A 14,707-nucleotide genomic window follows, 5' to 3' on the forward strand; every position below is an offset into this window, starting at 1 on the left:
GACCACAGTAATCCTTCCGTGTAGCGTTCCGCTCTGGTAAAGTCACACTTCCTATTATTTGTATTGTATTTTTTACATGTAAACAAGCACTTTGTAACCTTGTTAAGAAAAGTGCTATCCAAATAAAGTTTATTATCATCATAATAGTGATGTGGTGGAAAATACTGAGTGACATATCCCACAGTGTGACATCATAAGGCAGCTAACAGTGGGCAGACAGTATTCATTGTTTAGGTGTTTGCCCAGCCCTGCATCCATTGAAAATCACTGACCAGACTAACGTTAGATGGGTGTTAAGTATGCAGCTAGTTAGCTGCTATTAGTTTGATAAAGGAAGCAAAGACTGTTGAAACCGTGTAATGTTATTCAGATAGCTGCTATAGATGGCCTATCTAACAGACAGCATAACGTTAGCCTGATTGTCAAGTCTTTTTGAAGATAACGTTAGCAAGTGGCATGCTAGCTAATGTTTGCGTTGTTAACGCAAACATTAGATGCTAATGCAATACCATTCATGCCAGCCAGCTAACGCTAGCCAGCCATAACGGTCTGCTGCAGCTGTAGCTTTATCTTCCGTGTACAAATACATCGTCTGACACATTTTAATTCCATCTGTTTATGTCGCTCTTGTCTTGCTAACGTGGTACTAACGTTAGTTTTGGTGGCTCTGTCGGCGTTCTAAACAGTCAGCCAGCCGACTGTGAGCCGAGCCAGGGTAACTTCCGCTGCCGCCGAATGGATCACATGCTTTTTTTCAACTCACACCATTGGTTCCCGCTCAGTGCTGCCTTCAGGATACCCCCCAAAAACGACCAGGTTATTCAAAATAAACAGTGCCGTGCTAGGCTGCGGTCATGTTTATGAGGGGGTTTGAATGCAACACTGAGGACAGCCTTGAAACTGAGCACGGCATTACAAATGAATTGAACAAGTTAATTCTGTATTCGCACACGTTCTCCTTATTGCGTTTTGCAATTCGCACTGTTCTATTTTTAGTGCCTCAGTGCCAGACACATTGCAAGGAGCATAATAGGACTTCAATCAGAGTTGGGATCCATGCACCCTGATGTGAATGTGGACACGCCTTTATTGATGTCTTCATCACTGCGAGTGTTAAGCTCCACTGTGCCGTGCTTCAAAGTCAACGTCTGCTTCAGGCCGATGGGCGTGCTCATACACCCGTGTTGTGTTTACCTGGGAACAGATGTGCATGTTTGTATTCATTACACACTAATCCTTACGCCTGATCATTCAAATCTAGCACACATCCAACAGCCAGCTGGCTTTAAGCAATATATCAATAAAGTCCTTTCATTTCATTTCCACTGCCAAGCATGAACACAGGTGTGCACTGCACGCACGCACGCACACACACACACACGGACACACACACACACACACACACACACACACACATGGACACACACATGGACACACACACACACACACACACACACACACACACACACACACACACACGGACACACACACACACACACACACACACACACAGTTGGGCTTGGGCCAATGTCCCACTGGGTGAGGATAATCCTCTAACGTCCTGGATAGTCTCTAAACTTTGCGTGAAAGCCTGAATATTCACTGTAGAGGCTGAGTTCTTACGTTTCCTTCAGTTTTCTGCATCTTTTTATTTAATGCAAAACAAATGAAAAATGACGATAAACTTTAAATCATAAAAAAGCTCACTGGAAAAGTTAGATGGTATTTCTGACATATTTGAATCTGATCGCCTCGTCCACTGAGACATGAGAACCCTCCACCTAACCCCACCCCCCTCCTCTTTCCCACACTGCACTGCTCTCCTTCTGTCTGATCTCAGCACGGGAGCCCCGCCCCCCTCTTCTTTCCCACACTGCACTGCTCTCCTTCTGTCTGATCTGCTCACAATGCTGGGCTGATGTATTGATGATCAATGGATCCCCCCGCCTCTTCTCTCTCTGCTTCCTTGCAGTGTTTCACTGGTCTGGTTTCTCTGCACACATGTTGGGCTGACCTACATACTGGAGGGTGTGTTCACAAAGTCAGTTGGTTTCGTTGGGTTGACTACATCATAAAATATCTCTATATTCTGGTGCCGTTATATCTGTAGCATCTGTACATTCAGCACTCATACAACATACATAATACACAATACACATAACATACAGTACATACATAACATAACATACATACACATACATACATACATACATACCACTGATGCTTTTAAGCAACTTGGAGATTTTGACAGTAGTAGTAGTAGTAGTTTATTTGACACAATATAAAATCCACATACGTAAAACAATTTCAATTGAAAACAGTTTAAATGTTTAAAAGATACATTTACATATCTGCCGAGGATTAAAAACACAATAAAGCCAAAGGTTTATTTCCATTGTGATCCTAGCAGTAGCAGGCTGGTAGCAGGGCACACCGGCCAAGGTGGCCTTAGGGATCTCAGGGCGTCACGGCCAGAGGGAGGGGCAACGGCGGCCATGGCCTCCGTGTAAATCCCACCCTGATGAGGAGGACACACCTACTACTTAAATAGGGTGGTTGTGCCGTGTGCGTGTGTGAGTGAACGCATGTGTCCTCTTCTGACCGTCACTCTGTCCTGTGTGCTGCAGGTTGTCCATGCAGGCCAGGAGGATGGAGGGCAGGAGGGCACCTGTGTTCCCGGCTTCCAGGTTCAACACTACCAGGTGCAGTACACAGGAGCTTTCCACAAAGGCCAGCCGCTCACACACGGTGAGTTTCACAGCATGTTGACAGTAGTTGGGTTTCTATCCAAAATGTATCGCAACTTTTTGAACCGAATTTCCAGAAAATCGGCAAAAGAAAACACGGAATTTATGCAGGTTTTCCAGCCACTACAGTTATGCGAATAATATTATATTATTAGGAATTGGTGACGAGGGCACCAGCAGTTGATGTACAGTAGCCTATAGCCTAAAGACCAGCAGTCAAACCTCAAACAAAGGAAAACTGTGAAGACTTAATTAAGCCGGGGATGGGGTCAGGGCTGCATTGTCTGCCGAAGCAGCAGTAGAACTCATTCAAGCGGCTGGCTAGATGAAGGTCGTCAATGGAGTATAATGTAATAATTTAGTAAAATATAAGAGTAAGAGCATAATATAATAAATAAAATGATATGAAATAGCAGCCTAATATAAGCAAGGGAGCGGAGCAGAGGGAAGCCATGCTTCCTCTAGGTCAGTGGAAGATGTGACAGTGTGTCTGGCCTTTTTTCCTTCCTGGCAGTCATTATAATTCACTTGTTGATCACTTGTGGCTTCTCTGCGCAACAGTGATAACAACAACATGTCTGTCTGCAAATTAATTCTTCTCCTTGATTGGGTGATGTTTACAAAAGGCGTAATACTTTTCTTTCTTTTAATCCTCCCCTGAAGGCAGCTTTGTGTGTGTGTGTGTGTGTGTGTGTGTGTGTGTGTGTGTGTGTGTGTGTGTGTGTGTGTGTGTGGGGGGGGGGGGGGGGGGGGTGTGGGTGGGGCGGGGGGGGGGGGGGTAGTGTGCTGTGACTAAGCTCAGTCCTCAAAGGCCTCTGACTCTGTCTTTTCCCCTTATGCAGAACTGTGCCATGCAGGTGTATTGATCAAACCCTTAAAGAGTTGAGAGGAAAGTCGCCAGGTTCACCACCAAGGGGTCGTCGTCTTAAGGTGCTTTCTCACGGGCGCCCCGGTACCGTTCCTGAGCACACTTGTCCCCAAATTGACCCCAGTTTCGGACGATTTGACGAGTGTGAACGTTGCGTTCTGTTCCGTTCTGCGCCCCGGCCGCGCAACGGGGAGCCGTGACAGGATCCACTTGAAAAGGTGGTCTGGGGAGCGTGCCGGCGTGCCCCGGGCACGGAACACTTGCGAGTGTGAAAGCCAACCGTTCCGAACCACATAGACAACAAACGGGCGACGATAAACTCCAGGCAGCATAGTTGATGATGCAAGTGCACTCTGTTACGTTTCCGAGCGCGGAAGAAATGCTGTAATGTAAAAGCTGACCAGCGGGGGAGAGGGGTGGGGGGGGGCAATCGTTCCCAGTGAGAAAGCAGCCTTAGAAACTCAGTTCCATCTCTTGACCCCATGGGGATAGCAGCCTCTTTTCCTCTTCTCCGCTGCGCTGCAGTGTCCAGGGAGATTCCCCACACACTCCTGCAATGCCAGATTCGGGGGGGCCACAGTGGTCCAATTTTAACTTCATATTGCTGCCACAGCTTATTGGTCCACTCCTCCGGGACTCACCGTAATAATGCCTGCACAGCTCCTCTCCCTCTCCACAGGGGGCAGCAGTCCTGTCTGCTGCAGTGCTGTAGCTAACCGTGTGGCGATGTGGGATATGGCTGCAGGCATGCCTCCCCATGGAGATTGACAAGGTGCAGCCAACTCGTTACGGGACGGAGCGTTCACTCAATCACTGTATTCGTTCAATAATATTGCTGTATTCGTTCAATAATTCATTCACTTTTTCCACTCCTCGTATTTTATTTGTCAAATATGATGAAATACCGTGAAAATGTGTCAACTCTCATGGTGCACAGTTGATTAATGCCGTCAGTCATTTCATGTGGAACTTCTTTACATTCCCCACCTCTCATGTATTTATTGATTTATGTACTTATTCAGCCACCCACTGTATTTATTTAGTCATTCTGCTGTGTTTTTTCTGCACATGACGAGGCTACATTGACCGATGTTAGCATTGCATTACCTGCTCCAGTGACATGCACTGGGTGCACAGTATCTACATGAAAAGTACAGGTTTACTTGTGTCATGGCTGAAGGGTCACACATATGACTTAGTGTTCTACTACAGGACGGATTATTATTATTTTGTTTTTAACAGCAGCACTCCACTGACTGACAGCTTCTCCAACTGAAAATACATACTTTACTACCTGGGCAGCAAAATATGACAAATCGGAGTATTTTCTCCTTCAATCTTTCCTCCCTCTTTTTGGGTTTGAGTGTGTTTGATTGGTCAGGCAGTGAGGCGTTTTGTCATCTGGAGGTTCAGCGGTGCGTGCAGTCGGAGACACAGCTCAGTTCTGCTTTAGTGCACGGCTCTGGGACAACAGAGTGCTTCCATTACTTTCAATATGCTCCTGTCAGCAGAAACACCTCTCTCCATGGGGGGGCTCGTCGCCCACACATCATGGACAGAGGTGTGGGCACGCACGCATGCACACACGCACACGCACACACACACACACACACACACACACACACACACACACACACACACATGTACGCACACACACACACACACACACACACACACACACACACACACACACACACACACACACACACACACGTAGTACAAGCATAACTATGCAGGTGCATGCTAAGAGTAGTGTTCTTTATTGTTATGATACATTTTGAGCAGGAGATCGTAGTCATGACGTCAGTCTGAGAGGATTTCCTCAATATTTAAAATATCATCTTTTCCCACGTATTAAGCTTCACTTATAGTATTGGGGGCACGGTGGCTCAGTGGTAGAGCTGTCGCATCACAGTCAGAAGGTCCTGAGTTCGATTCTCGCCTGGGACACTGTGGGCGCTGTGGTTGTGTTCCCCCCCATATCTTCAGTGCTTACTGCCCAGGTGGGGTATCTCGTCGTAAGGGCCTTTCTCTCTGTGTGGAGTTTGCATGTTCTCCCCGTGCTCCCCCAGGGGGTTCCTCCGTATATAACCCCCCCACTAAAAATATGCAGAAGATCAGATCGTCATCGTCATCCAACCAGTGACGACAACATCCGAAGTTGGTCCCTGGGCGCTGTACGAGAAAGCGACCACTGCTCCTGGCCTGCCCCCCGGAGGAAAGGACATGCCTGGATGGGTTAAATGCAGAGGACACTTTTCACCGGCTACCGTCAGCATGAGTGTGTTGTGGCCGCATGCATGTATTGTGGTGTTCGTGTGACAATAAAAGACGGGCTTGTCCCGTTACGAGAGTTTTTTTTTTTTTTTTTTTTTTTGGTACATGTATTGTTGTAGTACCACAGGTTTAGCGCTAGGGGGCACTGCAGGGAGAGAGTCTGACGGAAATATCTCGGGGAAAGGTTACGTCTTGCATAATGCCGTCAAGAGAGCGGATGCAGCTGAAACATAGATTACCACGCCGATACTGCGATGGGCAAAGCAGCCAGGTGATTAGACACCTGGGATTGTTTGGAACGCACGTGGAACTGTGGTCAGCCAAGAGGCGGCTGGACGTGTGTGTAAACACTGAGAAGAAGAAAAGTAATGTCCGCACACTGAAAATTGGCTCCCGGGTCAGTTTATTTGACACAGAGGTCTTCATCAGGTTCTGATTAAAGACATTCAATATTTATGAGCCAATTAGTGACCACCTTAAGGCCTCCTTTTGTGACATTTGTGTTTACTTAACTATGTCAACACAAATGTGTGTTGGATATGGTTTTTGATCATTTTTATTTTCCTAAAGACTCAAACCACCAATGCCTCTGTGATTTCTGAAGCCATACACAGCATGCTGAAAAACAACAGAAGTGCAATGAAAAACAACATAATGGGAAACTACAAAGGAAAAGAACGAGGCAAATTATATGCATTTTAGTATGTCTCTTGAAAGGTGCATGATTGGATACCTCAGTGATATCTGTGCTCACTGCATCTACTTTGCACAAGAGCAAATTCAGAAAGAGTCCATTTGCTTTGTGAGTGTGATTATGTGTGCAGTCACATGACCAAGTGTGTGTGTGTGTGTGCACACGCACAGAGGAAGAGGGACTTTCTTTTGTTATCCTAACACATTCCCCATTATGTATCTATAGATGTCAGAAAATCACTAAATGTACCTTTCTGCCATCCATTGAGTTCAATGTGAACAAATGTTCCGCTGAGTGTGAGCATGATTCACACAGTGAGCCAGAGGCTGCAGCCATGCAGACCGAGTGACACCTTATGCAGATTGATGTAAATGTGCTCAGCTCTGTGCCACCTGCTGTACACCTTCCTATCTCATTACCAGTGGAGTGGTGCTGTGTTAGCCACAGATACCTGTTGCCACAGACCCGGGTTCAAGGACATCCATCTTGGCTAGCGGCCATCTCCGAGAAACAAACGTGTCCCACATTAACTCACTCCGTCTCTGTCTCCCGCTCTTGACACCGTCACTGCTCTTTATGTCACTGCACTTTCAGATGTCCTCTGTCCTGACTCTCGCTCAAGCAGTCATTACAGGTGGACTGTCCCTCTCCTGACACTCAAGCAGTCATTACAGGTGGACTAACTGTCCCTCTCCTGACACTCAAGCAGTCCTTACAGGTGGACTGTCCCTCTCCTGACACTCAAGCAGTCATTACAGGTGGACTGTCCCTCTCCTGACACTCAAGCAGTCCTTACAGGTGGACTGTCCCTCTCCTGACACTCAAGCAGTCCTTACAGGTGGACTGTCCCTCTCCTCTCCTGACACTCAAGCAGTCCTTACAGGTGGACTGTCCCTCTCCTGACACTCAAGCAGTCATTACAGGTGGACTGTCCCTCTCCTGACACTCAAGCAGTCATTACAGGTGGACTGTCCCTCTCCTGACACTCAAGCAGTCATTACAGGTGGACTGTCCCTCTCCTGACACTCAAGCAGTCATTACAGGTGGACTGTCCCTCTCCTGACACTCAAGCAGTCCTTACAGGTGGACTGTCCCTTTCCTGACACTCAAGCAGTCCTTACAGGTGGACTGTCCCTTTCCTGACCCTGACACAAGCAGTCATTACAGGTGGACTGTCCCTCTCCTGACACTCAAGCAGTCCTTACAGGTGGACTGTCCCTTTGAAACAATTGTTTCACTTTTTTCTGATGCGGTCGGCTTTGTGGGCGTCGCATTAGGGGCTCACTGGGCTTGCTTCGTTCTTCTTCGTCGGTTGTAAGAGTCGCAAGGTATCATGGGATACCCTAACCCACCAAAGTGTGCATGGTATGGTTCCTCGAACATTATCCATAACCAGGTACCTAGAAAGGTTGCAAATTCAGTGAACTTATGTATCAAACTGGTTTCAGACAGCCTAATTACAACTTCTTACCTAGCAATGCCACCTATAAAGCTCGTTCACTTGAGAATCAGACAGGCCCCATATGTATTTTTCCACCCCGAATCCAACGCAGTGATCCTTGAGTCTCTACGAGTTACGATTGCGGAGATATGTCCACCCTGCCTGCAGGACTACAGGAGAGAGGATAGCGGGGGGTGGGGGGTTTCAAGTCACTGACCAAACACTCTATTTCAGTGATTGCTGTCAGAATATAGACTCTATATTCTGACCGCAATCACTGAAATAGAGCCATTTGACACTTATTTGAACACAAAAACATCACTGAATGCAGCTTTAATATTTGCCAGTCATATCATTTTCATCCTAAAGTCAGGGTGCTACGATTGATGCGTTTTGGATGATTCAACTTAGGCTCACATGTACATCGGTATGACGAGGTAGAAACGTTCCACTGGAGAACATTTTGTGTGACTATAGATAGAGCAATTAGCCTCACATTGCCTAGAACTCCATTTGAAAAGTCTACTCATTAAAGGCAAAGATTAATTTTGAAAACTTTATAGAAACCGCAGGGACTTCATCACCAAGGAGCTAAGTTTATTCAGGTACAGTATGTGGTTGACTCCAAGGTGTGGAATGCCTTTTCTGCTGTTTCATGAATAAAATGAAAAATGAAATGAAATGCTAAATTTAATTTATCTTTGCTTCGCACATCAGTATGAGCCTTTCATTGCATCGCTGTGATAATAACCATTGTCATGAGAAAGCAAACTGTTGAAATGAAAAGGGAATAAGCCTCAAACTTATAGGTATATTATGGTATATATCACTAAATGAATTGCCTTTTCCACAGTTTTCCGAACGTTGCCACCAATCAGCCCCTCCACGGTGTTAGCGGCCCAGGCAGAGAATCACCTTTACTTCAGATGAATTAAGTTTTGCAAAGTTGCTTTGCTTGTTAAACTCTCCCTTCTCTCAGTGGGTTCTGTCACGATGCAGAGAAATACGGCGATGAGACTTATTGATTTTGAGATGGAGTTATGGCTCACCTTGGTTTTGCAAGCCTTTTTATTTCTTGCCTTGGTGCTAACCTCTCTGAGGTGGCAGTAAAGTTGATGCAGTCTGCTGTCACTGTGAGCTGACAGCTTGTCACAAATAATGGCAGTGTATGATGCTAGTAATGCTGTTACAGTACCGTGCAACAAATGGACTTTTCCTTCATGAACCATTACGGCTGGGGCGTCCATATAGTGTAGCGGTAGATTCCCTGTCTACAAACACGAGGGTTGCAGGTTTGCGCCCCCGTGTTACCTCCGGCTTGGTCGGTTGTCCATGCAGGCACGATTGGCTGTGTCTGTGGGTGGAAAGCTGGATTGTGGCCTGGATTGTGGATATGTGTCCCGGTTGCTGCACTAGCGCCTCCTCTGGTCGGTCAGGGCACCTGTTTAGGGCAGAAGGGAACTGGTGGAAATAGCGTGATCCTCCCATGGGCTACGTCCTGGCGGTGAATCTCCCCGCTGTCAGGTGAAAAGAAGCGGCTGGCAACTGTGCATGTGTTGCAGGAAGCATGGTGCTAGCCTACGGCTCACCGCAGATCAGCAGAGGGTGGAGCAGCACGCGACCGGTGTAGCAAGGGGAAATTGGTCAAGTACAATTGGGGAGAAGATGGGAGGGAAATCAGAAAAAATAATAAAAAAATAAAATTAACAATTACAGCTATAAGTGTACACGTTTTGTAGGGACTGTGATAAAAAGCCATTACAGTTCTAATTCATGCAAACCTCAGTGGAGAAATTGTCCTGTTTTTATAGTATCTTGGGAAGCTGTAGGCCGTGCTGCGCTTCCAGTGGATCAGACTGCAGAAGCGCCTTATCGTTATCCTGCAGAGCGTGAACATGGCTCTACCAGGGTCTGTGCAGTGATACCACCAAACAGGATCAATCCGTTTGTGAAAAACACCACAGCCTTTAGCATTCTCACGCTGTGCCGATCGCGTCCCGTAATTAATTCTCCCTTAAGACTTGACTTCAATAATAATATTATATTATTATATTATAATAATAATAATGCCAGTGAAGAAGCCTTGCAGAGGCGGCCTGACGTGGCCAACATTCATTCCACTCCAGGGTGGGCAGTGGACTGTGCACGTGCTGTGGAGCTCTCCTGGCTGGCAGACGGCCTGAGGCATATTAACTGCATTGAGCTCCACAGACCTCTTCCCTGGCACGGCCCTCCTCTCTGCTCCCTCTGACTTTATCATTGAGCCAATTTAAAAGTACTTGAATTCTGATCTAGCCTAGCGATTTTACATACATTGGACAAATGGAACAGCTCTCTCATGCGTTTTATTTTTGCTTCTCTCCTGCTGGGTTCCGCTTTAGGACTTTTCACGTGATAAAGTGTTCTGTCCTTCCTGCTCAGAGCACGCAAATGTGTTGTGTAGGCACTTGGAACACACGCACACACACACACTTACTTTCGAGTTCCATTTGTTCATTTGATAAACGCACCGAGCCTTGAGACCTATTCACCTCTCATCAGATAATACTCCATCATGCACAGTGAAGAGCAGGTTTGAGGTGTACGTGTCCTTTGCTCATGCAACAGAATGCTGTTTTTCACTGGTTACCATTGGATTTCCTCTCTAGTCCGTTGCCTCGGTGCTTCATTGCCCCCTGCTGGCCCCCTCCCTGCATTGTGCTGACATTTTTTGTACAACCAACACATCCATTATATTAGGGTTGCAGGCGACTAGTCGGTTAAACGTTTACGCACGAGAAATACTAGTCAGTTGGTAATTAAGCAATATTACACGAGAGGGTGTGCTTTAGCGTGATTATTGGCACGGCAGGACCGAGGCTGAAGTATACTCTATATAGCACAACTCAAGACACAACCTGTTAACCCGAGGGAAACAAGCGCGAGCAAGCAAACTAGCTATGCTAGCGTAAGTAAACTGAGAGAAGCGGCTAACACAAGCCTGTGATTAGCGAGCTGTCCTAGCTAGCGTATTACGCTAAGCTAACAATCTCAGAGCGCTCCCCGGCGGCGGAGGGAAGCCAGTATTAGCTACACGGCGGTAGCCTACCATCAATATGTGCTAACACACAATAATAAGGCAAAAGACTCTTAGCTTTTAGATGAGCTGTGACCGCCGCCCTTGGCGAAGAGAAGCAGGATCGGGTCCCCGAAGCCTGTGGAGTTTCAGCGGGCTAGATTAGACGGAGTTAGCTCAGCCTCAGAGCGCAAACTACGTTAGCACACGGAGCTTTCAATGACACGACCTCACAGATGGGCTGGAAGTGTAAAGAGTGACGGTGCTTGGGTATGAGCGGACATGACGTGTCACGGGGTAGGTATGAGGGTGGCCGTCGCATTCCCCAAGCTCACCACGCCACCTGCTGGTGGAGGGTTGGTTTTATAAAGGTAATTTTTGGAGCAAATTGATATTCTTCCAGTTGGCTGCTGTGAGCAGCAAAATGGCACTAGAGTGACAGCTGGAGTTCAAAACGGAGTAAAACCAGTCACCATTGACTTCAGTTTGACTGTACTGAAAATGATGACTGGTTTTCTCTCAGTTTGTGCTGGCAACCTCCCTGTGTTATATGGACAAACCTCACCGGTGTTTTAACATGCAGGAGGACGAGTAGATGACAGAACAGCACAGGTCTTCATCACATGGTTATATATTATGCTGCCGTGTCTCTTCTTCTTTTCTGACTTCGGGTAGCTCTCTCTTCTTTTTTTTTCACCATAGCTGTGTTTGCATCCCTGCAGCTATTTTCAGAGAGGATGAGAGAGAGACAAGACAGGAACATGCCACCCAAACTAGTCCATTCATTATCCGACAACGCACGCAGGCAGGACAGGGGGGAATCCCAGACAGACAGACATACGCTCTGTGCAGGCAGGACAGGGGGGAAACCCAGACAGACAGACATGCCCTGTGTCATCTGCAGTCTGTGGATGTGTGGATCAGTGCTCTCTCTCTCTCTCTCTCTCTCTCCCCCTCTCTCTCTCTCTCCCCCCTCTCTCTCTCTCTCTCTCTCTCTCTCTCTCTCTCTCTCTCTCTCTCTGCACAGCAGGGTGCATATCCGGATCACGCCACTCTCAGGCCTATAATGGCGCAGCATTAATCACAGAGCTGCTGCGACCTGCAGCTTCTTCTCCGCTGTCTTTTTAATTTGACCATAAATCAAGGTGTGCTTTTTGACAAATGACTCTAATTACAGAAAGACCATCGCTGCTATGCCTGTGTGTGTGTGTGTGTGTGTGTGTGTGTGTGTGTGTGTGTGTGTGTGTGTGTGTGTGTGTGTGTGTGTGTGTGTGTGTGTGGAAATGGGAAAAGTACACACATTCTTTACTTAAGTCCTACAGTTACTTTCGTAAAAAAAAGACTGGCAAAAGTAGAAGTACTGATTGGACTTATTTACAAGTACTGTAAAAGCAAAAAAAAAGTACAAGGCTGATCCAAAGTTAGGGAAGTTGGTTGGAGGAAGGAGGGAAGGTGTTGTGGGGAGATGGAGGAAACCACGTGGATGGGGGGGCAGTGGAGAGGAGAGAGAGAGTTGAAGGTAAAGCTGAAGTCACAGTAAATCCGTGTATGGCAGATCACAAATCATCAGTGACACGAGAAAATGTCATGAGAATTTTATGGCTGAAATAATGATCACACTGTTCTTCTACGTATTTCATCATAATTTACAATGAATGACATTTACAGGAATCACATGCAAAGTGCATAATTTATGAATCCTTCGAGAATTTCATCAGGTGATGAATATTGTTGCTATATGTACGAGCTACAGTAAGGCACGCCTAACTGACTCCTTACCTGACTCAATGTCATTATTGCATTTGAGATGCAAATTCCAGACAGTGAACTATTCAACAGAGTCAGTATGCTTGACTTTTAAGAAAGACCATCCACCAAATAAGAACATAAGCAAGCTTCTCTGATTTCAAATAGGATATATATATATATATACCTTATATATATACCCTACCTATATATACCTTGGATGCCATTTGGAGGGATATGGCCGCTTCCTGTCAGACACCTGCTGCTGGCTGTGAACTGGCATCTTGGTCCTCTGGCACTCAAGCTGGCATCATCAGCACCCTGAGAGGCTGCTGCCTGTAGAGGCTGCAGTCACAGGGCATCTGGGACAGTGGTGCCAAGACCCCATCTGCAATCATGCTGCAATTGGTGCAATCTCTTAGTGTCTCTCTCTCTCTCTCGCTCTCACTCTCACTCTCATACACACACACACACACACACACACACACACACACACACACACACACACACACACACACACACACTGCCTTGCTATGTTCATGGCTTGGTTCTGCCTAACCTACTTAACACAGAGGGGGAAAAACATCACACATTGCTGATGCAAATCACAGTACATCTGCTGCAGTAGGAGGTCTAGCAAACATCACTCGCAGCACTCCCCGGAATGAAAAATAAACTCCACCGCATGTTTAATTCAATGCAGGCTGTTCACTAAGAGGGTGTTCATCCTTTAGTAACATGAGGTTTTTAATTGCAGCTTTGAAGGAATTTAGAGAGCAGATTTTGACAAGCAGACGTGAACTGTCAAGATTTATTCCATTCTCCTGCCCAGGCCTGGGCTTATCTACACTCTGAAAATAACCGATTGCACAATGAGAAACCACCGTCAATCAGAGCAGTTTGTACCAGATCCACGTCTGTAGATTTAGAACAGCGGTTCCCAACCTATTCCAACTCAGGGCCCACTTGAAAATCTCAAAACTTTTCGCGGCCCATCTCCAACCCCATAAATAATGCAGAGGCAAAATAATAATAATGATGCATTCTCAGAACACTTTTTTATTTTAAAAATGAATTAAAATTATTTTTTATTCCACAGTCACTAACACAGCATCTGAAACATGTTGCAGAAATGAGAAATGAGTGCTGCCAGATGAGTGATATTTCTAGTTCAAATAACAAAAGGCCACTTTTACCGCTGTGGCAGTACTGCAGCAGTACTGCAGCAAAGTGTCCAAACTAAACTGTACTACAGGTGTGCTAGGGGAGGTATGCACTATCTGAGTGGCGTAAGTACAAGTAGGCTAAATAAATGCATGTTCAATCTCAATACCATCTGGCATCTCATTGGGGCTAATCTGTGTGTACAGATGGAGCCACACACACACACCCACCAGCACTGATGAACACACACACACACACACACACACTCACACACACACACACACACACACACACACACACACACACACACACACACACGGCTAATTGACCATTCGATCTCCCTTTTCTGGCTATCTGGCTGTCTGACTGGAGCAATGCTTCCTACAGATGTTACTCATTTCATTTGGCAGCCTTACTGCTGCATGTATTTGGTACTGCCAAGGCGGTATAAATGTGCCCTTTTGTTATTTAGAGGTTTTCTTTGTTCAGTGCTGCAGTACTGCTGCCACAACAGTGCTGCAGTACTGCTGTCACAACAGTGCTGCAGTACTGCTGCCACAACAGTGCTGCAGTACTGCCGCAGCAACGGGGCCAGAATAAAAGAGTAACATCTGTACATTACAGGTAGGTCTGGTTTCTGGTCCGAGCCTGAGGGGCCCGATATGGCCAGGCTAGGGCTGATTTACACATAGGGCCAGGGCCGGACCCGGGCCTG

General features: G+C 46.5%; 1 protein-coding gene across 1 annotated transcript in view; it reads left to right on the forward strand.

The window, feature by feature from the left end:
* Window positions 1-1,056: 1,056 nt before the first annotated feature.
* LOC310792915 (cadherin-13-like) overlaps window positions 1,057-14,707 on the forward strand; it is a gene marked incomplete at both ends in the record, with an annotated part of 254,334 nt that continues 240,683 nt past the window's right edge. The window contains 2 exons of the mRNA XM_083654682.1: window positions 1,057-1,212; window positions 2,628-2,748. Coding sequence (XP_083510808.1) covers window positions 1,057-1,212; window positions 2,628-2,748 — 277 coding nt within the window. The remainder of the gene's footprint in view (window positions 1,213-2,627; window positions 2,749-14,707) is intronic.

Source organism: Poromitra crassiceps, assembly GCF_964638095.1.
Source record: "Poromitra crassiceps genome assembly, chromosome: 18".
In the NCBI taxonomy this organism is placed as follows: Eukaryota; Metazoa; Chordata; class Actinopteri; order Beryciformes; family Melamphaidae; genus Poromitra; species Poromitra crassiceps.